Source organism: Brassica napus, chromosome C4 (genome assembly GCF_020379485.1).
Source record: "Brassica napus cultivar Da-Ae chromosome C4, Da-Ae, whole genome shotgun sequence".
Classification (NCBI taxonomy): domain Eukaryota; kingdom Viridiplantae; phylum Streptophyta; class Magnoliopsida; order Brassicales; family Brassicaceae; genus Brassica; species Brassica napus.
The window spans coordinates 60002315-60028675 of NC_063447.1; the positions used below are offsets into that span (position 1 = coordinate 60002315).

At 35.1% G+C, this 26361-nt stretch overlaps 1 protein-coding gene, 1 non-coding gene and 1 pseudogene across 14 annotated transcripts; 2 read left to right on the plus strand and 1 right to left on the minus strand.

Moving 5' to 3' along the window:
• Positions 1-6931: 6931 nt before the first annotated feature.
• LOC125586604 lies at positions 6932-7038 on the plus strand. The gene has a single exon (XR_007323141.1). It is a non-coding gene; the product is annotated as a small nucleolar RNA R71 (small nucleolar RNA).
• Positions 7039-10291: 3253 nt separating this feature from the next.
• On the plus strand, positions 10292-13851 carry LOC106398545 (annotated as a pseudogene).
• A 332-nt stretch (positions 13852-14183) lies between these two features.
• On the minus strand, positions 14184-19785 carry LOC106401664 (protein PHOSPHATE STARVATION RESPONSE 1-like). 13 transcript variants are annotated; one of them, XM_048755171.1, is made up of 11 exons: positions 19157-19785; positions 18947-19023; positions 18789-18843; positions 18594-18696; positions 16188-18518; positions 16016-16068; positions 15749-15893; positions 15396-15454; positions 15192-15246; positions 14579-15081; positions 14184-14494 (listed from the first exon to the last, which is right to left on the minus strand). In XM_048755171.1, exons 1-5 carry the CDS (start codon positions 19488-19490, stop codon positions 17828-17830), a joined length of 1260 nt encoding a protein of 419 aa, XP_048611128.1. In that variant the 5' UTR covers positions 19491-19785; the 3' UTR covers positions 14184-14494; positions 14579-15081; positions 15192-15246; positions 15396-15454; positions 15749-15893; positions 16016-16068; positions 16188-17827. The 13 variants fall into 13 exon arrangements, with proteins under 13 accessions (XP_048611128.1, XP_048611130.1, XP_048611129.1 ...); XM_048755173.1 differs by having other exon boundaries at positions 15396-15462; XM_048755172.1 differs by having other exon boundaries at positions 15396-15462; positions 15708-15893.
• Between the last annotated feature and the right edge of the window lie 6576 nt (positions 19786-26361).

Below are 26361 nucleotides of genomic sequence, written 5' to 3' on the forward strand. Positions count from 1 at the left end.
AAAATAATACTAAATTTAAAATGGTAGCCACGTTCTAAACTTTTGAAACATCAGTTAAAGTGTTCTTTTAGTGTTTTTTCAATCAACTATGGTGCTTAAAAGATATGTAGTATCAATTTTTTGGTATCTCTTAATCCTTGTTAGGTTAATTATATCATTCTTAGTTACCTAATTTCCTCTAATACTTTCTTATGCAAAAGATATAATCAGGTTAGGTATATCGATTATTCATTCTCTATCTTTTATTGCTACACTCACACATCTGTTACTAACTCTTTCCCAGCGTTGGATTATATTCATGACTTGTAGAAAGACATCGCCTTAAAAACATAAACGGGTTGTTTCTTAAAATAAGCCTATAATACTACCAGAAAGCCCACTATATTTAAAACCCATTCTCCGAATAACCTTCGGTATTGAAAATCAATAGCAATAAGAGTAAGTGAGTAACTAAGCTCTGAGTTTAGGTATTGGACTGGATCCATAATCATAAGCTTTCTTTTTGGGTAAGGTTAGATTATGGAACTAAGTTGAAGAACACGTGAATGTGAAGATGTAGCATCTCTCCATTTGTTACATCTGCAGATTTCTCTAGCAAGTCATGTCTGCTTTTGGTGTTGCTAGTTTCAGTTTGAAGCTATTTCACAGAAAATATGACTTGGATAAGTCTTTCAAGGGTTTTATTCATCGTACAAATTCAGTAGATTATTGCAACACATCTAAGTTCTTTTCAGTTGGTATTGAGAGTGACATGAACTAGACTGATTGTCATGTGGGATTTGGGACTTCTCAAAGTAAACACTGAAAAAAAAGAAATCAGACAAGGGACAATGAGGTGAGTGAGACCAACAATTCACCATTTGCCATTTAATTGAGTGTGAGTCCCTAATAAACAAGGAAAACACGTCTTTATTGTCTTCTTAAAATTCTGTTTCACATGACATTAGGATTGCTGAAGCCTGAATGATACGCTAGTAATTTAATGCATCCCCCTACATATATAGCTTTGCGTTCATAAGGTGGATAGATACACGACCATACGGACTATTTATGATATTTCAACTGATACGATCGTATAATCGTATAATCGTATAATCATATAAGTAACTATATGACGCGTGAAGTCATAAAAATCGTCTCGATCAACGAGACGGGGAAATTATGAGTTGTGTGACCACGCGTATCACGTACATCGCCATGTATTTCCCACTAATGTTTTTTTTTTGAAACTTATCCCACTAATGTTGGAATATTGTAATCATCATGGCTGTTGATTACATTATACATACCGGTGGTTCAAAGGAGTTTGGGTTTCAAAACCTGCAAAATCGACATAATTAACTAGTACTTATATTACTAAAAGATATTCTTGGGTTCACCCTAAAGGTGAACCTGGGTTCACCAACCAATAGGATTTCATTATTTCAAATTCGATATCTTTTAAAAAAGAAAACAAAATATTGTCAAGTTATATTATGTTTTTAAAATTTAAAAAGTAAAAAAAAAAAAGATAATAGTTACAGAAAAAAGATTTTTAAAAAATATATTTTTAACGTCGTAGCAAAGCACTAAACCCTAAACCCTAAATCCTAAACTCTTGGGTAAACCATAAACCTTTGGGTAAACCGTAAACCCTTGGATAAATCATAAACTCTAAATAAATAAAAAACTAAAACCCTAAACCCTAATCCTAAATCTTAAACCCTAAACCCATGAGTGTTTTAGTGTTTAATGATTTTGATTTATAGTTTAAGATTTATCCTAGAGTTTATGGTTTACCCAAGGATTTAAAATTTAGGATTAAGAGTTTAGGGATTAAGATTTAGGGTTTAATGTTATGCTGGCGCCGTTAAAAATATTATTTTTTGTAATTACTACTATTTTTTATTTTTTTGTTTTTGTTTTTTAATTTTAAAAACATAATATAATTTGACAATATTTTATTTCATTTTAAAAAAAATATCGAATATGAAATAAAACAATTCTATTGGTTGGTGAACCACCCTTGCCGACATTCACATTCCTAAGTAAGAGGGAATGGGTGCATTAAAGGCTAGCTATCAAACACAGCTACACGCCTGCTCTCTCTTTGCACGCCATTTATTAGTCATCTTCGGTCCTTTTCTAATCTTTACAGACTTTAAATAGAAATAATCCCTTTCTGAATTCTGATATGCTCTACTTATTATACATACAAACTGTAAGTGGTGAATTGGTGATGTACTAAAGGCATTCAATTGTCTATATACTGTACTATATGACCATCCATAAACAGCTTTGGCCGCACATGCGTTTGTAATATATGCAATAGCATATGCTATTTAATTTATAAATGATGGTAGGAGTTTTCAAGGCTCCTAAGACAAATGTTATAGTATAAACGATTCTCGAACCAGTTCTGAGGGATATCAAAGCACCGAGAATACAAATACTCACTTAATCTAACTGCAACCAATGATTTAGATGGGTTTTAAACTACTACTAATACTAGAAAGCAATTACAGAATGATATTTTCTTGACTAAGGGAAAAGAGAACTCATGGGCATAGGGATTAGACCTTGGGTGATCAAGTATCAAACTAAGGATGACAAATGATCAATCAAACTATCGACCTTAAGCCTAGACACAATTCTAAGCAAGCTCTATGTCTAGATGAATGCTCATTTGCTAACATATCTCAAACATCAAATGTCTTTGGTTGAATAATGTGAAAGCAATCATTACTAACAAGTCTATTAGCTATTTTAGCACCTTTCACAACAAATGTCTTTGGCAAAGTATACTAAAAGCCTAGGAGAGTTGTCTCAGGCATTTCATCAAACACCTTTTGGGTGAGAAATGCCTATTGATCAACTTTTGAGTGGCCAACTCAGAAGATGCATTATGAATACTCTACTAGCAAGGAACAAGAATGATCTACACTAAAACATCCTAGAACTAACCTAATCACCCTTGATCTCCCTAACCCATGAATTCAAAAGGTGATTACTCACTAATCTCCATGATTCCTCTTAAACCCATATTGGATTTCAGATTAATCATGTAGAGGAATAGATAAGAAATCAACAAGAACACAAGATGAAAGCAATGAAATCTGAATCAAAAGAAGTTTTCTAGTTGTTCTCCAGAAAAAAGATTCTTTGCCTCCAATGGCTTACAAAGTATTAAAACATAGGTTTTTTTGGAAGTGCAAAACGTGCATAATGAAATGACCAAAAGGCCCTTAGAAAACATGAGTTCGACAGGCAAATAGACGCGGAGCGACCTCGGCATGTCGCTCTGACAAGTCACTCCGGCCTTCGGGAGCGACCTCAGTGGGTCGCTCTGAGAGGTCGCTCCGGGTTTCGTTTTGTGTCGTCTCACCATGGAAACGCGAGCGATCTCAGAGCGTCGCTCTGGCAAGTCGCTCTGAGAGGGGTGTCTCACGATAGAAACGCGAGCGACCTCTCCATGTCGCTCTGGCCAGGTCGCTCTGGGATGTGTGTCACAGCGACTTCACGCCGTCGCTCTGGTGAGGTCGCTCTGGTGCGATGCTCGTCCGTTGATCGCTTTAAGCACTTCTTTTGAGCTCCAAATGCACCCAAATGCCTCCAAGAACTCCATGTGGTACTCCAACACCTGATAAAGACTCATGTATGCAAAATGCAACCTAAACGTGGCTAAATCCTAGTCTATATGATCAAAATGCACATGGGTGAATGGATAAGGCAATGGAAATATGCAAGATATCAACTCTCCCAAACTTGTTCTTTTACTTGTCCACAAGTGAACTTTCTAGAACTCATAGGGAGAGAGGTTTGAAGGTGGGAGCTCATAGCCAAAAGAAACACAACTAGCACTCAAATCAACATCTAAATTCAACATTAGTACACCCCCTCTTATTATACTCTAGCTTCTCTAGGCCTATCTCAACTCTTTTCATCCCTACACTCATCATCATGCATTCACACATGCAAATCAGCCAACTCTCAAGTTCATTAAGCATAGCATCAAGTGAATTCTTGCAAATGGTCAATTGGTCCAAATCATTTGGGTAAGGGGAGGCTTTTTAATCAAGTGAGTCAAGGGGTTCAAGATATATGATCTTTTAAAGTGGTTTACTCTCAAAACAATTAGCCTTGACATTGCACATAATATATCTAAGAAAGGGACCAACTCATGCATACAATGCTCAATCTCCATTGTTCTAACCTTTTCCCAAACATACAAGTTACACAATCACTTCCCAATGTCAAACCCAACTCCCATCTCTCACCAAAAGATCCCAAGAATACTTTGCACATAAAACTCTTTTTTTTTTGAAATCTATAAAGGATTTTCTCAACTTCAAAACAAATCTTGGCTCTAAACAACTTGGCTAGCCCCCTTTTCTTTCTTTTTCTCGTCTTTTTTTTTATAATTTTTTTTTTCGGGGGCCAAGACTTTTCATAAACTCGAGCTAGACGTTTATCTATAAATTCTAATAAGATTATCCATTTAAACACTCAACCCCACCTATAGCTAGACAATAGAGTGTCTAATCTAGCAAGAATGAAGACCAAGCATTGTCGTTCCCGATACTCTCAACATTATGCACATGTAAGGCTTTCCGAAAAAGGCCTCACTCATCAAAGAATGAAAGCTCAAAAGGAGGGAAGGGTTTTGTGAATGGTGTACCACTCGAGTTTGTCAAAAAGATTGGCATAAAGGATGTGACAACTCAAGTGTGTATATCCATGACTCAGTACACAAGGGACCATAAGCAAGAAGCATTAAGTTCGTTTAGTTCAAACAAGGTTGTAGTTGGATTCAAAGGTTGAGTTTCAGCAATCAACAAGTTTCAGGAAGAGTTTTCAAGGCTCGAAGCATACAAGTCTTTTTGAGAGGTGCATAAGCTACTCAGGTGCAAAAGTAATGTTCTTTACAAGGCATTTCAAATCATTGCTCCCAATGCAAGTAAATGCAACTTATATGCTATAGACTCTCCTAGAAATGCAAATGATGCAAACTAAATGATTTTTTTAATGCAAATAGGTATGCAATGCATGACTCAATGAAACAACATCAAAGCAAACATGATCAAATACTTGGTACCTCCCCCAAACTTAAATGGCACAGTCTCTGTGTTGTCAAGGAGAGAGAGATACCCAAAAAGAGAAAACTAATATGCAAAAACGAAATGGTATATACAAGGGAAAGTAGTGGGTTACCTTCTATGGGGAATGAGAAGAGGGAGATGCTCCCTCCTCGTCGTCCTCAGGTGGTAACTCTTCAAGGTGCTCATCAGCAGGAGTGTCCATCTCTTCAATGTAGAAGGCTTGCCCGAACACAGTTGGTTTTCTCATTTTCCCCTTGATGTCAAAGTGGAGGATGTTCTCTTTACCCAAATGGAGATCAATCGTGTCTTCCTTCACATTAACAATAGCTCCTGCTGTAGCTAAGAATGGCCTTCCTAGAATCAATGGGTCTTGAGGCTCCTCACCCATCTCAAGCACCATAAAATCTGTAGGTATCTCATACCTTCCAATCTTCACAGGGAGGTCCTCTAAGATGCCCACAGGGTACTTCACTGAATGATCAGCTAACACCAGAGAGAGTCTACACTTCTTGTACTGAGTGAATCCAAGCTTCTTTGCAACAGAAAAAGGCATCAAGCTGACACTAGCTCCCAAATCGCAGAGACATTTCTCAAATACCATAGGTCCAAGAGCACAAGGTAGTGTGAAGCATCCTGGATCCTCCAACTTCTCTAGAACATCAAGCCTCTGAATGATGGCACTGCACTCATGGGTAAGAATCATCATGCCTTCCATCTCCTTCTTCTTTGCAGCTACAACATCTTTCAGGAACATGTTGTATTGAGGAATCAACATGAAAGCATCGATGATGGGCATTGCAACCTGAGCTTCACTCATTTGCTTCTCAAACAGAGCTTTGTACTTCTCTAGCAGCTGCCTCTTGAATCTACCAGGGAATGGAAGTTTCAGTTCATAGGGAGGAGGAACAAAAGAATTCTCACTTGCTGGAGCAACAACTTCACCATCTTTCACTGTTTTCTTCTCTTCCCAACATTTCCTTTACCTTTGGCTTCCACAATCTTCTCCAAGATTTCATCATTGACTTTCTCATCAACAATCACCACTTCATCATCTAAGTTGATGGCCACCTCCTCACCTAGTTTCTCAGCATCCTTGGTGAGGGTTGTAGGAGGTAACTGTTTACCACTCCTAAGGGTTATAGCTTTGGCCTCCTTGGGATTTTGGTCAGATTTTCCAGGTAGAGATCCTTGCTGGCGATTCTGGTGAGTGTTCATGGAAGCAAACTGATTCTCTAAATTCTTGACTGTAGAAGCAAGATGTGAGAATTTGTTGTTGAGCTCATTGTAGCTCCCATCAATCTTGGAATGAAGGTTCTTCAACTCATAACAAACATGCTTCTCACTTCTAGTCTGAGGGGGTTTTGTTGAGGCTGATAGCTGCCTTGCTGGTTGTTTCTAGGCGGATAACCACTATGTTGGTTGTTGGGATATGATTTCTGTTGGTAGTTGTTGTACTAAAAGTTGGGCTCTTTTTTGTACCAGCTACCATTGTTGTTGATGAAACACAGCTCTTCCTGACCTTCCAAACCCTCAACCTCATGGACAACAGGTGGATCTTCCTGCTTGGAGTTACCAACAAACTTCAGCTGCTCTTGGGTGGCTTTTCAGCAATGAGTAGGTCGATCTTGTCTTCCAAAGCTTTGATCTCTTTCCTCGTCTGCTTATCATCACCCCTACTGCCTCTGTCGTGATCTGCACTGTAGACTGCATCACTCTTCACCATGTTGTCAACCAGCTCTGCTGCATCATCTTCAGTTCTTCCCAAGAAGAACCCATTGCTAGCTGTATCAAATCTGGCTTTGTACTTAGGAAGGGCACCTCTATAGAAGGTACTGAGCAAGCTCTCCTTAGAGAAACCATGATGTGGGCATTTGGTTTGATAGCCTTTGAATCTCTCCCAGGCTTCACTGAATCCTTCCAAGTTCTTATGTTGGAAACTGGAGATCTCATTTCTCAGCTTAGCAGTTCTTGAGGATGAGAAGAATTTCTCCAAGAATGCTCTCTTGCACTCATCCCAAGTAGTGATGGATTCACTCGGTACAGTCTTCTCCCACTGGTGTGCCTTATCCCCCAAAGAGAAAGGGAATAGCTTGGGCTTGAAGGCGTCTTCGGACACTCCATTGGTTTTTGACAATCCGCAGTAGCTGTCAAACTTGTCCAAGTGATCAAAAGGGTCCTCTACAGGCAAGCCATGATACTTATTGTTCTCGATCACGTTGAGGAGTCCTGGTTTGACCTCAAAGTTGTTGGCTTCCACTGGTGGAGCACGGATACCCAACCTCTAACCATTGATGTTTGGACGATCATAGGTACCAATGGGTCGACCTGCTCGCTGTGGGTGTTCTGGCCCTTGCGGTTGATCTGCCAAATCAATATCCAATCTCTGCAAGTGAGCATGTTGCTCTTCTTCTCTTCTCGCTTTAGCACACTCTCTCTCTAAAGCTCTGATATCTGCAACTCTTGGAACTAGGTTTGATGGACCCCTGCTCCTCAAGTTCATACACCTGAAAGTTAAAGGGAGGTGAAGAAGGAGAATCAGTCACAAAAGAAAATAAAAATGACTTAGTCTCAAGCAAGTGACTAAATCTCAATGTTGAAATCTATTCAGAATTTGGCAACGGCGCCAATTTGATGTTAGGAGTTTTCAAGGCTCCTAAGACAAATGTTGTAGTATAAATGATTGTCAAACCAGTTCTGAGGGATATCAAAACACCGAGAATACAAGTACTCACTTAATCTAAGTGCAACCAATGATTTAGATGAGTTTTAAACTACTACTAATACTAGAAAGCAATTACAGAATGATACTTTCTTGACTAAGGGAAAAGAGAACTCATGGGCATAGGGATTAGACCTTGGGTGATCAAGTATCGAACTAAGGATGGCAAATGATCAATCAAACTATCGACCTTAAGCCTAGACACAATTCTAAGCAAGCTCTATGTCTAGATGAAGGCTCATTTGCTAACATATCTCAAACATCAAATGTCTTTGGTTGAATAATGTGAAATCAATCATTACTAACAAGTCTATTAGCTATTTTAGCACCTTTAACAACAAATGTCTTTGGCAAAGTATACTAAAAGCCTAGGAGAGTTGTCTCAGGCATTTCATCAAACACTTTTTGGGCGAGAAATGCCTATTGATCAACTTTTGAGTGGCCAACTCAGAAGATGCATTATGAATACTCTACTAGCAAGGAACAAGAATGATCTACACTAAAACATCCTAGAACTAACCTAATCACCCTTGATCTCCCTAACCCATGAATTCAAAAGGTGATTACTCACTAATCTCCATGATTCCTCTTAAACCTATATTGGATTTCAGATTAATCATGTAGAGGAATAGATAAGAAATCAACAAGAACACAAGATGAAAGCAATGAAATCTGAATCAAAAGAAGTTTTCTAGTTGTTCTCCAGAAAAAAGATTCTTTGCCTCCAATGGCTTACAAAGTATTAAAACATAGTTTTTTTTGAAAGTGCAAAACGTGCATAATGAAATGACCAAAAATCCCTTAGAAAACATGAGTTCGACAGGCAAATAGACGCGGAGCGACCTCGGCATATCGCTCTGACAAGTCGCTCCGGCCTTCGGGAGCTACCTCAGTGGGTCGCTCTGAGAGGTCGCTCCGGGCTTCGTTTTGTGTCGTCTCGCCATGGAAACGCGAGCGACCTCGGAGCGTCGCTCTGAGAGGGGTGTCTCACGATAGAAACGCGAGCGACCTCTCCATGTCGCTCTGGCCAGGTCGCTCCGGAATGTGTGTCACAGCGACTTCACGGCGTCGCTCTGGTGAGGTCGCTCTGGTGCGCTACTCATCCGTTGATCGCTTTAAACACTTCTTTTGAGCTCCAAATGAACCCAAATGCCTCCAAGAACTCCATGTGGTACTCCAACACCTGATAAAGACTCATGTATGCAAAATGCAACCTATACGTGGCTAAATCCTAGTCTATATGATCAAAATGCACATGAGTGAATGGATAAGACAATGGAAATATGCAAGATATCAATAAACTACGTATAACTTGAAATACAACTAACATAAAGTTTTGTGAACTGCAATTAGATGTGATGGGTAGAGATCCTCAACCAGCACCAGCATGTGTATAAATTGAAGAATCATTCAACAATTAAACCACAAATTAGTTAAAACTATCTAAATCGAGTGGTGAAACATTTAGATATACAGAGAAAACTTTGTTGATCGACATATTTCACAACAACAAAGGTACACATATACAGAGAAAACATTGACTATTCTACTTTTCTGAAGCTTTTTGTTCCAATTATTTATTCCTTTCCACTTTGAAAATAACCGCTTTTGTTAAGCAATGTATTTGAAGAGTGTAATAGATCGTCCAGTAGATTAGAGAATGAAATATTTATTGCTAGGGAAAAATATTATTCAACTTCATACCGTTTATGGACCTAGGGGTGGGCGTTCGGGTACTCATTCGGGTTCGTTCAGATCTATTCGGATTTCGGGTTTTCGGGTTTAAAGATTTCAGCCCCATTCGGGTAATTCTAAATTTTGGTTCGGGTTCGGTTCGGATCTTTGCGGATTCGGTTAGGGTTCGGATAGCCCATTTAAATTATTTTTAAAATTTTAATATTCATTATATGCTTAAAATTTTCCAAAATGTATAAAACAAAACAATATATTACGTATAAATTTGTATAATATATGTCAAAATACCTAAATTAACATATAAATTGGTTTGATTTGAATATTTAGATAGAAAATCAATAGATATTTCAAGTATTTTGGTGTTTTGAATATATTTTAGCTATTTTAGATATTTATTTTTAACTATATATATATATATATTCAAATATTTTAGACAACTTAAAAGTATCTTATATATTTTGAATGTTTCTAATATATATTAAATCTAAAACTAAGTAATATATTTATGTATATAGATCTATTTCGGTTACATTCAGGTACCCAAGATACTTCAAATCAGATCGGGTTCGGTTTCGGTTCTTTAGATACCAAAATTTTGAATCCGTTCGGATATTTAATCAATTTTGGTTCCGGTTTGGTACTACTTTTTCGGATCGGGTTCGGTTCGGTAGTTCGGATCCAGGTTTTTTGCCCAGCCCTATATGGACCCATGTGATAAATATATATATATATATTCGCAATTCTAACAAATTGGACAATGTGGTTCTCTTTTTCATCACATATTCCACACTAACCAATCCTACTCACATTCTTCATTCTTCTTCTCCAACTTCTAAACCCTATCAATGCATCACCATCCCCACCCATAACGGCTCTTTACGCCTTCGGCGACTCCACGGTGGATTCCGGCAACAACAACTACATCCCCACTCTTTTTCAAAGCAACCATCCACCTTACGGCAGATCTTTCCCGGCTAAACTCTCCACCGGAAGATTCTCAGATGGAAAACTCGCCACCGACTTCATAGCCTCCTCTCTATATAGGTCTCAAACCCACTTTACCAGCTTACCTCAACCCTTCAGTCAAACCCGTTGACCTTTTGACCGGCGTTAGCTTTGCCTCGACAGAAGGTGGTTTAGATGACGGGACTGCAATGATGTCGTTGACTTTGACCATGGACAAGCAATGGAGTTACTTTGAGGAGGCGGTACGTAAGATGAAGAGCTTGGTTGGAGATTCTGAAACTAATCGGGTGATTAAGAATGCTTTGTTTGTGATTAGTGCGGGGACTAATGATATGATCTATAATGTTTATGATCATGTTCTTGGGAGGTTTATCTCTGTTTCGGATTATCAAGATTATACTCAGCAAAATCGAAGCGTTTATCCAGGTTTAGCTGCGTTCAACTTTTAAGTTTTTTTAGATTATAGACTAATTATCATAGGAAAATAAGTAAATAACCACATAAACTAATCTATATACAATTATGCATATTATTAAAAAAGAAAAAGAAATGTCCTAGTCGCATGGTTCCCAATACATTAAACTACTTAAACATATCCAATTTCATTCTATTTTCCATTTTAAAATATAGTTTAAAATAAAAATGCTACAAAATTATTCTATTTTTCAGTCTATAATAGAAATAAAAATAAGTTTACTCTATATATAGAGTAAATTATTTATTTTTTATTCATTACTCTATGTTTCACTTTAAAATAGAGTATTATTAGAATTTAATTTAATTTTACTATAGAATTACTCTATTTTAAAATAAAAAATAGAAAATCATTAGAGATGGTTTCAGGGGTTAAGAGTTTTAATACCCACTAGATCCTGATCCGCGCGCCAGCGCGGATATGAATTTTCAGTTTTTAATTATTTATTTTATTAAATGATGTATTTGTAAAATTCATTCAAATTATATTCATTAAGTAAATATTTTTTTTTTGCATCTTAAACTATCTATTTTTTTACGAATGTGTGATTTCATATAAAAAATATAAAAAAATGAGTATACATAGTTAATTAGATAATTGTAAAAACATAAGTTTTTCTTTCGTTTGCGATATCGTATAAATAATGATCCGTCCAGTTAACAAAAATCATGATTTTTTTATGTGTAATTTTTTTTTATTTTAACCATTTCCTTAAAACTATATTAAATTTTACATATTTTAGTTAGAATATTTTTAATATCTTTACCTTTTTATTTGAAATGCAACTCAATATTTTTTAAAAAAATTATAACAAAATATTAAAAAAATATTTTTAGAATTTTTTTGAAAAATATGAAAATTAAATTTTAAATTAAAATTATCCTAAATGATAAGTTTTGATGTAAACGAAAACTCAAATTATGTCAAAAATAATTATATTCAATGATAATAACAATTTAAATTGATTATTTTTAAAAAAATACATTTACAAAAAAATTGTTTGAAAGAAAATTTATTTCTCTTTCAAATATAAAATGAAAATATTATAATTAAATAATAAAAAATATAAATAAAAACCATAAATTTAGCAAATGACAACTGAGTTATATTATGCTAAAATTTTATTTCTAACAATTTAGCAAATGACAAATGAGTTATGAGCAAATAATACCATATAATTTTTAAAAACATAGCCATTCTTAATTTGTTTTTTGAATAAATAAATATTTTTTAATTTAATCAACTGAAAATAATATCCGTACAATTGTGTGAGTCAAATTCTAGTTTTATTGATGCATGTTATATATTAGTATTGTATGTTTTAGGTAACATTTTAATGATGCACGTTTTTTTAAATCTCCATTATTAAAATTATGCACGTATGGATAACTCATGAGTTTTTTTTGTTGATTAAATGACATTATGTCCAAATTTATTTAAGGATATTTCGTTAAGGTAAATGAAAAAGACAAATAATAAAATAGGAAGTTTAAATTCATTTAAGCATATTTCATTAATGTAACTGAAAAAACAAGTAATAAATTAGGCAGTTTTATTCTTTTTAAGATATTTCATAAATACAACTGAAAATGACAAAAAAAAAATAGGAAGTTTAATTAATGAAGTAAGAACATTTTCAAATGAGTACTTCTCTTTTAACAATATAGATACGGCTCCACATATTCTTCTAATCCAACAATCATATACACTTTTTATTATTCTTATTTTTGGACAAGTATTTAATAATGGAAAGTTTCCAGTATATATTATAGTATTCATTATGTACCGCTAAATCCTAAATAGTGTTGTCCGTTTCAGTATTTCCCTCTTTCGTTTGAACGTTTATTTTTAAGACAAAACGTACGGTGAACCTTTAAATTCACTCACATTTTAAAACCAATAAAAACGACACATAAATTATTAATTAAAAAACATTAATTTAAATAAAAAATAGCTACAAAAAATAAAAACGCTAATTTTAACGACGTTAACACTTCCAGCAAAACTCTAAATCCTAAATCTTAAATTCTAAACCCTATATCCTAAATTCTAAATCCAAATTCAAACCCTTAAACCCAAACCCTATATCCTAAACCCAAATTATATACCTTAAACCCAAAAGATACACTATAAACCTAAATCATATACCCTAAACCCAAGTCTTATACCATAAATCCAAAGTGTCCCTCGCATCTTCATCATCGGATCTGCACGGAAAATCAAAACGCTGATTCTCAGCTATATAATCAAAAGCTACAGAAGCTAAACTTCCGTCTAAGTCAGAGGCTTTCAGGCTCCAAAATTCTTTACCTTGACATCTACACTCCATTAATAGACATGATCAAACATCCTCATAGCTATGGTAACTTTTTTTTTTTTTTTTTTTTTTGAAACAGATATGTATCTAATCTATGTTTTATTATACACAAATTTTGGTAGTAGTTGTGTGATTTTTTTTTTCCAATTTGGTTATTTTGGTATAATTAATGTAGGACTGGAAGAAACATTGGTAGGATGTTGCGGGACGGGGCTGCTTGAGGCAGGACCTCTATGCAAGCCATTGTCTCGGACTTGCGAGGATGTTTCAAAGTACATGTTCTTTGATTCTGTGCATCCATCACAGAAGGCTTACTCTGTCATAGCTACTTACGCCTTTAAAAAGTTGTTTCCTCTTCTTTAATTAATTTATTTTTCTCATTTGCGGGTTTACTGTTGTAATTAAATGGACATCATCAAACACCGTCTCCACATTATTCTTATCCAGCTATGTCTAACTGACAATATAACCTTTATTTTGGTGAAATATTATGGCTATGCCGCAAATGCATTTTGACTCTGAAAATCGATATGGATAATGTAACCATTGTAAACTCTAAAATCAATTATATAATTTTGAAAAATTATTATAAAATTCTATGAGAAAAAACACTAACACCGAAGGCAAAAATCACTATAAGAAAACGTCTCATATATAGCATGAGGAAAACACTATTGAAAGATAGCACAGCGTTATGGCGAACGTTGTATTTTTCCCCGCAATCTTTTCTCGGACACTTTAGATAGCGTCTTTTTGTGTGCTATTTTAATGTATTATTTCAATAGCGTTTACTTTAGATAGCGTCTTTTTGTGTGCTATTTTAATGTATTATTTCAATAGCGTTTATTAGTTATGCAATTGTAATACTTATGATAACATAGCATAAATGTTGTTATAGCTTTAATAAAAATTAAAAAAAAATACCATTAAAAATATTTAAAAAATTTGTATATTAAAATGGGTTATATGACTAGTATATTAAACTAAAATCAAACTAAACCAAATTTTTGAAAAAGTTAAAGCTACAACTAAAATATCTGAACTTAAAGTTCTATCTCCTAGTGCCGCACCACACTACAACTCGCATCTCCACAGCACAACGTCTTGTCTCCTCTGTCGTCAAGCTTCTCGCACCAGACTTATAAAGGGAAAATGATGTTAAGCAGAGAGCCATGGAGAGTGATCCTGACAGGGACTCATTGTGGAAGAGTTGTTATACTCCACGTAATCATGATCACCATTTTCTGGTTTAGATAAAGAACAAAGCAATTAAGACTTTCCAAAGCATTATGATCTCTGTAACTATATGCTGTGATGTTAAGATTTACCATTAGTGGTGATTCCATCACGTGTCTTCGGTGATTGAACCTCCACGCCTCCGAGCTTTACCGAACTCATCCACATCGCCTCCGAGCTTCACCAAGTAGTACATCCCAATTCAAATAGAAAACACCACCTAACAAAATACACAAACACACAATATGAAAGCAAAAACTAGAATTTGAACTTAGTAATTTGGCCAAAAGATACATCTTGAAGTTTGTCAACTGCTTCATCAATTCCTGCAACATCACAAAATTCATCAACCGCATATGTATTCTCTCTGTCTCATCTGTCCTCCTTCTTCTACAATCAACACAAAGCATAAACAATTAGAGCTCAAACAAGGAAGGAAAAAAAGAAGCATAAGAATCTAAACAAGAAGAGCCATAATCATGACAACTCGTGTGATCTCCTCCACATCACTCCATCATCTGCTTCTTGCTGTGGCAGTGTGGCTGTTGGTGGAGCTGTGGTTCCAGTTGTGTAGTGTATCATCAAACAAATTGTGCTGTGAGAATTAGTAGGAACAAGTCAAGAAAATTTAACACAAATGAAACAAGCCATTAACACAAGTGTTCTCAATTGACATGTATTTTGAAGTATGAGAAGGAACCATACCAAAAGACTGAAAATGATTTCACCGTGTTCCTCGCAAATCTCAAAGCAGCCACGTCTTGGTTGTTACAGCAAACCCAAAAAAAAGAAAGAAAAGAATTAGCTAAGGAAAAACATACATGTCAACTATAATGTGACGACAATCATGATTCATGAACATCTAGAAATTATGGAAATATAGGCACGTGCAGTCAAAAGATTTACTACCTTCTCAGCATTCAGAGTCACTAAGATCCAGGAACAGCTTCCTCCAGGCCTTTCTTCCCCTGGTTTGCTTCAAGAAAACAATAAGAAACTTTAGTCAGGTAGCGGAAACAGAACATCACACAAATGTAGTAAGAGGAATGGTTAGTTCTTTCTCCCCCAAACATCACCACAACAAGACACACAAAGTACCAAATATTTCAATGAATGACTAAACAAGATTTAGTTTTCTGCAATAAAGTTCTAAAGAAGATGAAGAAGCTTATTTTCATGTACATACATGCGAGTAAACAGTAGGATATCAAGAAATAAAACCATCAAAGTAGACATTTTAAGTGTAGAATTCTGAGATTGACATGGATATATGACTCCTGAGATTGATGGTAGAGAGCCAAAAGTATCCAAACTCTTTGTTCAAGCTGTTGGGTGTACAGTGGTAGCCTTTCCACCACCATGGAATTAATCCTCTTTAACTTTCTCCACGAAGGCCATTGGAATATGCTTCCCAACAGATTCAATAGCAACAACACAAAGACAACACAAGAAGATCAATATCGTTTTAAAAACGGAAAGATAAACCCCCAAATTTCGAAAACCTAAAAAATTAAATTTGGTTTCATTACCTTTTTGAATTTCCTGGTCTTCTTCTCTACATTAACCAGTTTCATCTTCAAATCTATACGAACAGACATGTAAAATTTTGATATATCAAAGCAATTTTGAAGATACAGAGCATCCATAGGGAATAAGAGATACTTGAAGAGACACCACAAGAGCGCCACTAGAGACTACTACCTCGAACATATCTGTACCGGCTAGGGTTTTCAGTTTTGAATCAGCAACTCAGGTTCTGGATCGGAGAATTTCTCTGGTGGCTTTCTCTTGGTCCAATGTAACCGCGCAGAGCTCACCAAAGGGAGAAACCAAAAGCTCGCGTGGGACTTCGACGAAGATTGAAATCTTCTCTCTTATCTCTTATCTCTTCTCTCTTCACTCTTTTCTCTTTTCTCTTCTCTCTTCTCTCTTCCCTCTTCTGTATCTGCGTTAGGTGGTCAGTTTAGAACCCTAAATCTAGAGAGCGAGAATGAAAGAGCAGAAGATAAAAGAAGAACATAATTTCTTTTGTTTTTAAACACTTTTCTATTTTTTATGTAAGTCACGCGGGACTTGAAATTTTTTAGCCCGCTTCACCAATTCATAGCGTTTTTAATATATATTTAGAAGCGCCAATCACTAAAAATTGTTCGCGTTAATATATAGATAGCTTTGTAATTTGAAAACGCTATGTTAAATTACGGGTCATGCCAAACATAGTATTCACATACAAAACACTATCTTCTTATGCTATCTTTACCCAATGATTTTAACGTTACAAATATGTTGACTTAACAGTATATGTGTAATATATATTGGTCAATTATTAAGGCTTAGGAAGAATATTATACAACAAAGACACATGTAGGTATACACAAAACAACAAAAATCTTCCATAGTTTTGATTCCCTGAAAAATATGTAAATATTCTCAAATATAGAATACAATATGGCCAAATCTTATTCAAGGCCCGAGATGATAAGAAAACGATTATATGCGAATTACAAATAATTTGTTGCCTATCGAGGAGATCAAGAACATCTCTCTGTCAAGTACATCTGTCTTCTTGTCTTTCTCCCCAAACTTTTCTTAAAGAAAGTCTTATGAGAGAAGAAACAAAGTTTGTATGCAGCAATAGATCCAGGTTATCTTGGATCTCATTTTGAATTCACATTTTGACCAAAAAAAAGAAACAAAGTTTGTAAAAAAACGGTTTCATTCTAATATTAAAAGAGTGCATGGTATTGTCAGAAATCATTACAAGAGTGATGCCAAATTAGAAATGGACTTTAACGTTAATGTGATTACTTTGGTTGTAACATTGACAAATTTGGCTCATGCTCTAATGCAAATAGAGATGGACGATTTCATGTATAATCTCACTGATTTTACGTTGATGTAAATATTTCCCCACATGATCTCCTTCTTAGGGAACAAAATATTGGCTTAGGATACTTGTTGTGTGAGAGTGAGTGAAAACGGGAACTACACATACATTTGCAACGTCTCACAACAAGACACAACCAAGGCAACGTGCAATGTCTTGTAACTCTGAAAACCGTATAACTCGCTAATCTATTTCTTGGATACTACTATTCAGAATAAAAAAATTTCTGCTCACAATTCGATCACAAACATTTATATTTAACAAGCATATAACATCTTGAAAAAATATGTGGAAAAAAGGACAAATAACGTTTAAAAATGTCTCTATTATTACCTTAGTTATGGGTCTTGTCACAAGTATGCAACGAATGATAAACCACAAAGAACCGTCTTCCATCAACAAGTACCTCAACATCTCACTTAGAATATACGTATATATATGTTGCAGTATATATTCATAAAGTGAGATCAAGGGGACTTGCCAAGACCGAAATCTTTCTCTTTTTATGATCATTTTGATCTTCTTTCCTAATGGCTCGACCATGCTGTGATAAACTCGATGAAGATAATGAAAGAGACAACCGCTTGCTATCTTCATGCTCTTTTTCTCCCTCTTCTAACAAGCATTCTCCAAGATTGTTGTGTGTAGGAGGTACCTTAAGGGACAAGCATAGATCCAAATCTTGGTTCGACTTATTGTAGTCACCAGATAATAACAATCTTTTCCTCTTCAAGTCATTCTCCGTTTCTTCTCCCACTCGAGGATTGTCACTTTGATGAAAGTTCAATGTCACAGCAGTATGATCTTGTGGTTTTGATGGCATCGAAGGATTAGGATTGGAGGGGAAGCTCTGTCCCCATGATTTGTTAAACGTCTTCATACCTTCAAGAAAACTACTATGACTTCTTGGAACAGCTTCACCTATACCATTGCTGGCATGAGCCGCTTCACGAGAATTGGTTCGAAACGAAATAGTTTTATTCTTATCATCAAGAATACTATTGCTAACTCCAAGAAATCTCTCGCCAAGCTGTGAGCTAAACAGTGTTTGTCTTGTTCTTGTATTGTCTCGTGCCGTTAAGCCTCTCCAAGGGCTACGGTAGACCTGTCGTCTATGGTCGATCCACGAACCGCCACCGTATCTGCTAAACCAAGTTATATAAACATTAACTTTAACATATATGTAGATAGAAGTTATAAGCCAAAGATTTTGTAAATACCCTAAACTAGTAGAAGGCCCTTGATCAAAACTTTGTAGCATTGGAAGTTGGCTAAGGTTGTAAGTGTAACCAGCTCCGTGTTCAAAAGAAAATCCCTGATCTCCTGAAGTAATAATAAGAAGAAAATAAACCAACATCTTTCCAATTTCAGTTTTAATATTTACGATCAAATTCCACAGAAACCTAATTCATTACCTAAAAGAAGTAAATTACCTTGATTTAGGTCATCGGTCTTCTTGCTTCTGTACATCTACGTAAAAATAAAATAAAAATAAAGGTGGAAATATGCAGTTTTAGATGGAATTCTAGATGATGTATATAGATATAAAATATATGTGTATATGTTTGCAAACCTGAAGATGGCTCTTGACATGGGCAATACTTAGCCCCTTGACGTTCATCAACTGAAGAACAAGCTTCGGTGTTGCTCCTGCTCCACCAAAATCATTCAAAGAAAAAATGAAATAAATATCAACAAGAAACCCTTAAAACTGTAGATCTTTCATATATATAAATATGCAATGATCTTAAATATTGATTCAAATATAGAACTGAAACTCAACTATCTGGTCCACCCAATCTCTCCACAGCTTGAAGAAAGCAGAGATGGAGCTCAGGTGTCCATCGCAGCCTTGGAGTCTTTGAGCGGTTGTATGGCCTCACAGATCCACCTTTTTTCTTGATCTGATCATTATTATTATGATGATGTTGACTCCGACTCTCTTCCACATAGCTATTGCTAGATGGGCTCTGATCTGCTGATCTCTCTTCTTCATCCTCCTCTTCTTCTTCTTCCTCTTCTTCATCTTTGTCGTCGTCTTCCTTCGTGGTGGTTGCTTTGAAGTTGTTAGATGGACAAGTTTTGGAGTTTTCAGAACTTTGGCTGCTTGGTGTCATCTTGGTCTCTAGCTCTTTGGCTGCTTTTGTGTTGCTTGTTTTGGGGTTTGAACCTTTTTGGTCTACCTTGGGGTTTTGTGGACAAAGTTCAATCAAAGGTCACACACTAACACATATATGTGTTAGGAATTTAAGGTGAAGACTTTTGAAGGTCTATGTGTATGACTTTTTGGATGCTCTTGTATCCATCATTCCATTTTTTCCCTCTGGCGTCTCTCTCTCCAACTCTACGTATGTATGGAAATATATGTATATGATGACAACGGATATTCTAAATTCTATTTTAACATATAGTTTTTCTTCACAATAATGGTTTTCTATATTTTTATACATCTTAGGGAAAGATAGATCTAGTTTTACACCTCATGACAAAAAGGGTCCTTTAACTTCTATTAAACATTAACTGTGCCACTTCAGTCATAAAATAATATTTTAAAATCAAAATTTACAGATAATAATTTAAACTCGAGTCTATTAAAGAAATAACTATTCCACCCCGGATGTGTTTAATTTACAAACAATAATTATTAAGTCAGTTCCTTCAATTTCAAATCTCGTGACAGGGAAGTGAAAAGAAACTGAGTAGATATAATTACTTTAAATATTCACACTGTTTTCATTTCCGTGGTAAACATTAAAATCTTTTTCCTAAAATAGAGATCTATTTTAATCCGGGGTAAAATAGAGACCAACCTGTTCGTAATACCATTTAGCGACGCAAATCTAGGGTTTATAATTTTTTGTTTAAAAACCAGTTGCCAATGAATTGAGTTACATATGCTTTCATATGATTTAATATTTTTGTTCCAGTCGAACTAGCTTTTGCAATATAGGAAGAAGGAAACATTGATGAGGCATACACATTAGTTAGATAAATGAAATTTCTTCCATATAATATCGTTACAACTCATAAATTGAATTGACTAAAAAGCAAAGAAATAAATAAAAGGGGATGGTTAGGGGGATGGGCTCGTGACTTCAAAGCCAAAGCTGTGAAGCAGAAAAAGAAGAAACCCAAAAGCATAAGTTCTTTGTGTGTGTGAGAGAGAGATAGGAAAGAGAGAGAGGAATCAGACAGAAGTTAAAAGGTGCTCGGCTGGGCTGTCTTCACTGAGAGACACGAGAAGAAAATATTGCTACTTGTTTCTGTCACCAACGACAATCACGGATTTGTCTCCATCTCCACAACTCTTACTATTTCATATTATCTATAATTATCTACACATGCATGCATCTCTGTCTCTATACATGCAAAATGTACATCTCTCTTTTCCATATGTAACCCAAATAAGTTTATTTTTATTTTATTAGAATATTGAACATCACAGTTTAAGCTGATAAATCACATGAATTCTCCCGTATCACAGAATTGAACTTTAGATTTAAACGAGCAATTATGTACGTAGACACACAAGCAGCCAATTGATTTAGTTTAGCATTCAGGGGTGAGTTCCTAGTAAATAATAAATACAAAACTATAGATGTCTAAATAGTATCCAACGAAAGTACAGATGTCATATAAACATTAAGAAAAATGAACGTTAAGCTTAAGAACTCGAATCTTCAATTAATTTAAATTTTACTTGATTTATATTTTTTAAGTAAAATATATATAATACGTTTTGTTTGTTTTTATTACATTTGACATTTCTTTTTTCTTTGTAACAATTATTTTATACAAAAATAGTTAACTACGAATACTGGTCTCGTTCCATAATCAAGAAATGAAGAAATAAACCAAACGTTAAAATGATGTATAAATATGTGCAGTTAGGTATTCTCAGATCATTTGTATAATAAAATAGTATGAAATTGTAATATATTATACTCAATTGTATATATATTCTCTAACGAAATCAGAAGAACTTTTCGTGTAAACGACATGCAAGTACCGTGTCAAATTTCATGAATGATGACCAGATATAATACAGAAGTCATCGGTCAAATAAATTAGGTATATGGCATTTCTTTCATTTTTCAAAATCTTTTTCTTAGAAGCCCAATGTCCAGCCGTAATCGTAATCGTATCTTTCGTCGTAATTATTAATTCTTAGTAAGAATTAAAATTGTCCTATTTAGGTTTTATAGGCTCGACATATAATTATTTACGTAAGAATAACGTTCTTCATATCTACCCTATGCAATCCTAGCTACATCCATCCTCAGGCAACCCATGAGCAATTAAACGACCCAACAAATACCAAATGCTAATAATATCAATTACGGCTATAATATAAAGTTATAACTTACAAAAAAAGACTTATAAGCCGTTGAATGTTGACCAATACACTAATCCATTCTCCTCGATACATATAGCGTTGATCAAAGTCGTCGTGTTTTGTGTTTTATATATGGAATCTCTCAACCTTTTCAATTTTCGGACCCTATGATAAATTATTTGTAGACAACTAAGTTTCGGAACCTAAAATCTTTTGAATTATGTAGAGTTTGGACTAAAGATCTTCTGAGATTGTAGAAACTATAGTACACACTAGAAGTCTAGACCGAAGAAAATTCCAGTAATGTCATATAAATACTTCAATAATGTGTATCAATACATATATTTTAAATTAAACGATGTGTGAACCAAAAAATATTTTAATGGGAAAGAATAAGTTGGAGGAGATGAATATAATAACATATGGGATTTGTACGTATTATGCATGGGTTTGCATGAAATAGCAACTGTGCAGCTAAGTAATCAATCAGTATGGCCCAATAGTTTAGGCATTGAAACCACAATTGCATATTATATTTATTCGTCATTATTATATCGTTTTTTGGTCTGAAATTATTATATTACCATGAGGACAAAAGTCGTGTTGAATTTTTTTTTTTTATAATTATAGAAACGAATAAAGTTTGGACCTCTTCTCGGGAAAAGGCATTTTCGTGGAATGTAGGTTGCTTGTCGAATTATGAAAATGGGAATTTCACTTCATATGTATTAGCTGCGTATACAATTTAAAATCAATTTGGGATTATTTAACTTAATATCTCCAATCGGCACATGGAGCGCAAAATTTTATTTCATAAATACTTTTATTTTGTTCTGGGCCAACTTTCAAAATTCACCGAATATATAGTTAAGTTAAAATGGGTATGTTATTTTTGTACTCATAGTCATAACCCCTGTTCTAAAAATTGGTCGCCTAGCCGCCTGGATACTACGCGTCACTCTTTTGTCTCGATTTATGTCAAATCGGTAAAAAAAATTAGATATCCGATTTTCTCCGCTAAACCGCCTAAATGACCGTCTAGCCGCTTAGGCGGCCGCCTAACCACCTAATCTATTTTTTTAATTATTTTTTAATTATTTTTAATAATATTTTTATTTATTTATTTGATCTAAAATTTTATAAATATCATTTATATTCATAATTTTGATGAAAATTACACTATATTAAGTTTATATATTCTATTTGTGTGTTTGTATAATTTTAAACATGAAAATGTATTAATGTTATACACAATTAAAGAGTAACATGTTTTATAACATAGTAAACCGTCTAAAAATTCCGCCCCGTATAATTTTCGATTAATCCCCGATTTTTTCTTTATGCGCTAGGCCCAACTCGACCGCCCGACTAGCGCCTAGCGCCTAGCGCGTTCCCCAACAGGGGTCATAATAAATAAAATTACGATATATTTTGTTTCTCGAGACGAATTTAATTAGATGCATTTTTATTTTAGCAACTGCAAAATTTTCTTTCAGTTACTATAAAAAATAGATATTACTCATATTTTCTATGTATTATTTGGGTAGAACAAAATCTAGATTTAATCAAAAACACAAAGCCCATCTCTCTGTCTCTGAGTCAAAGCCCACTGCGTTTCTCTTTTCAATCAATTAGTTGATTAAAAAAAATTCCCTTGTGGATAAAAATATCAATGTAGTTTCCTAATTGGTAAGAATGCTATATTTGATGGTTGCTTCTCCCCTCCGGATATAAGATAAACTCGATTTCGATCCGCGCAACCAGATTTTTGTTTTTATTTATTTTTATATAAATATTTTGTTTTCAATTCTAAATTGGTATATATAATATATGTGTCTATCAATTTTTAAAACATAATAAGTTTACAATATATTTTTTTCATTGAATAGATTGTTTTAAACTTTCACATGTATTTGTATCTTCTTCTATATATATATTTTCGGATTATTATTTCATTATTAAAATCGTATCTATATATATAAAGATTAGTAAAATATTGTTTTATTGTCATATTCAAAGATATTGTAACATTTCACAAATTTAGAAAGTGTTTAGAAAATTAAACTTTTCACTTCATAGATTTATGTTATCGAGTAAATAATTAAACATTTACTTTTTATTTAATTTTTAAATTAAACTATATAGTTTAAAATTTGTTTTCATTGGTTTAAGGTAGTAGAGATTTATGGAATCGATTCTTGGAACTGCTTGACATCAAAATCTTTTAAATTGCCAAGTCCAAATGCTTCTAACATAAAATTTACAAAAATGCATCTAACATAATTTTTATTAGGATGCTACTATAACATAAAAAAGGTCATAATAACATTATCTTATATATTAAAACAGAAGTCACAACTTTGATTCATGTGTGATTTTTAAAAAATTGGACCTAATGGACATATTCCTAAAAAGTCATGTTACATTTAATTTTTAATCTTATCTTTTAAATTTTGAGCCTACCCGAAATTTTTATTGGACTATCAATAATTGAATTTAAAGAATAGATGATACATTGGATTTTTATATAATATAAATTAAATAGATATAATTTAATGTTGTAATACTATACCTTCATATGTTAAATATTTAAATATTTGTCGATGTTAACTTTTAAAATTATAAAGATTTTTTTTTTAAATAACAGGGGTAACTTGTTTAGAATGAAAATAAAGTTTAAGCAGTAATATAAAAACAAAACAAAACAATAAATTGGAGTAACAATCATTGGTTTCACCTTGAGAGTTCGCCCTAATTCTCTCTCGGGCCCGAAAATTGAGAAGCCGACAAACATCATCTCTCTCGACGCCGGTGAGGCCTCTGGCCGCCGGCGTCGGGCGCTACGCTCTGTCTCCTGCTACTCATCGTCTTCAGATCGCTCACCACCATGTTCTAACCGTTTCCGCCGTTCGTGTCTTCGTTTCGGAGTCTGGGACACCGGATCCGTGACCTTCTGGGGGTCTCCCCGCTTCTACATCATGCCGGTCAGCTTCAGTCACCCCCAAACCTTTAGATCTATGCCTCTTTGACAGTGTCGTCGGCCATTTCCACCTTCTCTACCACATCTAGTGCCCGGTCGCGGTAATCTATACCCTTGTGTATGTGGGGTTCCACTGTTTTCCAAGGATTCAGTACCGATATCGTGCTACCTGATAAGGACGAGCCACTTCCGAACCTCTCCCACCAGATCCAGCTTGACAAACGCAGAAGTTGACGGTCCTCTCCGGGATTCCGAGGAGATCCACTGTGCCGCTCTACCTCTCTGTCTGTTTGTAAGGCCCATCTTCTCCGGTGTTCCAAGCTCGCCGCTCGCTGAAGCGCACCATCCCTGGCTAGACGGCCGAGTATCCATCGCCGCCGGAGTTTCCATCCCTGACGTCTGTATCCACTCCTTCCCGTCACTCAATCAATCGTCTTGGGTTGGGCCAAGGGTGATCACTAATTGGGCCTGGACTGCTAATCTCCCCTACTGTTATAGCCCACAAACCAGTTACACAAAACCAAGAAATACGGTACTGGTTTTGATGGTACCGACTGTACTGATTTTATTGAAAACAGTGGTTTTGGTATTGACTTGTTTGATAAGGATTTCCGGTGGGTTCACCGGGGCCTTACTTTTGCGTATAATGGCATATTATCTTGTTAAGAAGAGTTTATCGGTGGATTCACCGAGACATTTTCCATTTCAATCTTCCTCGTCTTTTGAAGAGAGGACTTTTCGACCATACCTTCTTCCCATGGAAGAAGATGATTTCTCGGTTTCGCTGCCGAGCTTCGGCTTCAGCTTTATCACCGGTTTGTTATCTTGCGTAGCGGTCTGTACGGGGCCAGAAGATGCAACCGAGATTACCATGTGTTGTCTCGCAAGTGAGGGTTGTCCCTCAACGTCACATTATGTGACTAAGTCTCAGCTGTCCGACTCTGTCGGGTATGCTCCATCGACGCATCCAAACTTTGTCTTGAATTCGCTGTCATCTTGCTTTGAAGATCTATCTTTCTTAATTTGGTATGTTATTGTATCTTATGCTTTTTATCAAAGAGGATGGATAATTCCATCTAGTATTTGTATTCAAGAAAGTTGATGAATGAAAGTTAGTCATGTTTCAAAAAAAAACAATAACTTGGGACTAGAAAAAAAAAACCTTAGAAAAAAGGAGAATATATATCTATCGTCGCCGTCCGATTGTGTGTAGTAGAAGAAACGTTGAGCTAACTCAGAAAGATGTACGATGTGATGTTGGACGAAGCTAATCAGTGGTATCAAGAACCTCCTCTTCGTAAGAGGAAGCTCGAACCTTCACCCGTGGAAGAAAAAGAAGTACAAGCTTATTCCTCCGAAGAAGACATGGATCCTGTCGAACGAGAAAAGTATCGCCTTCAAGCTGTGGAGTCTTGTGTAAGTAACTTTATTTTTCTCTCTCTCTCTGTTGAATTCATAACAAAAGATTTGTTTTTTTTTTGTGCGTAGGGGTTCGATGTTGACTTCTTCAATCATATATTTAATGGAATAGTTCCCAGCGGATGCACTCCTTACGACACACTCTTTGCAAAGGCAGGACTCCATTGTCACATTGTCACTGATATGCCTGATTGGCCTTTCCATGATGGTGTTGATAAACCCACTCCTTGTTGAGGTTTGTGAACTACTCTCA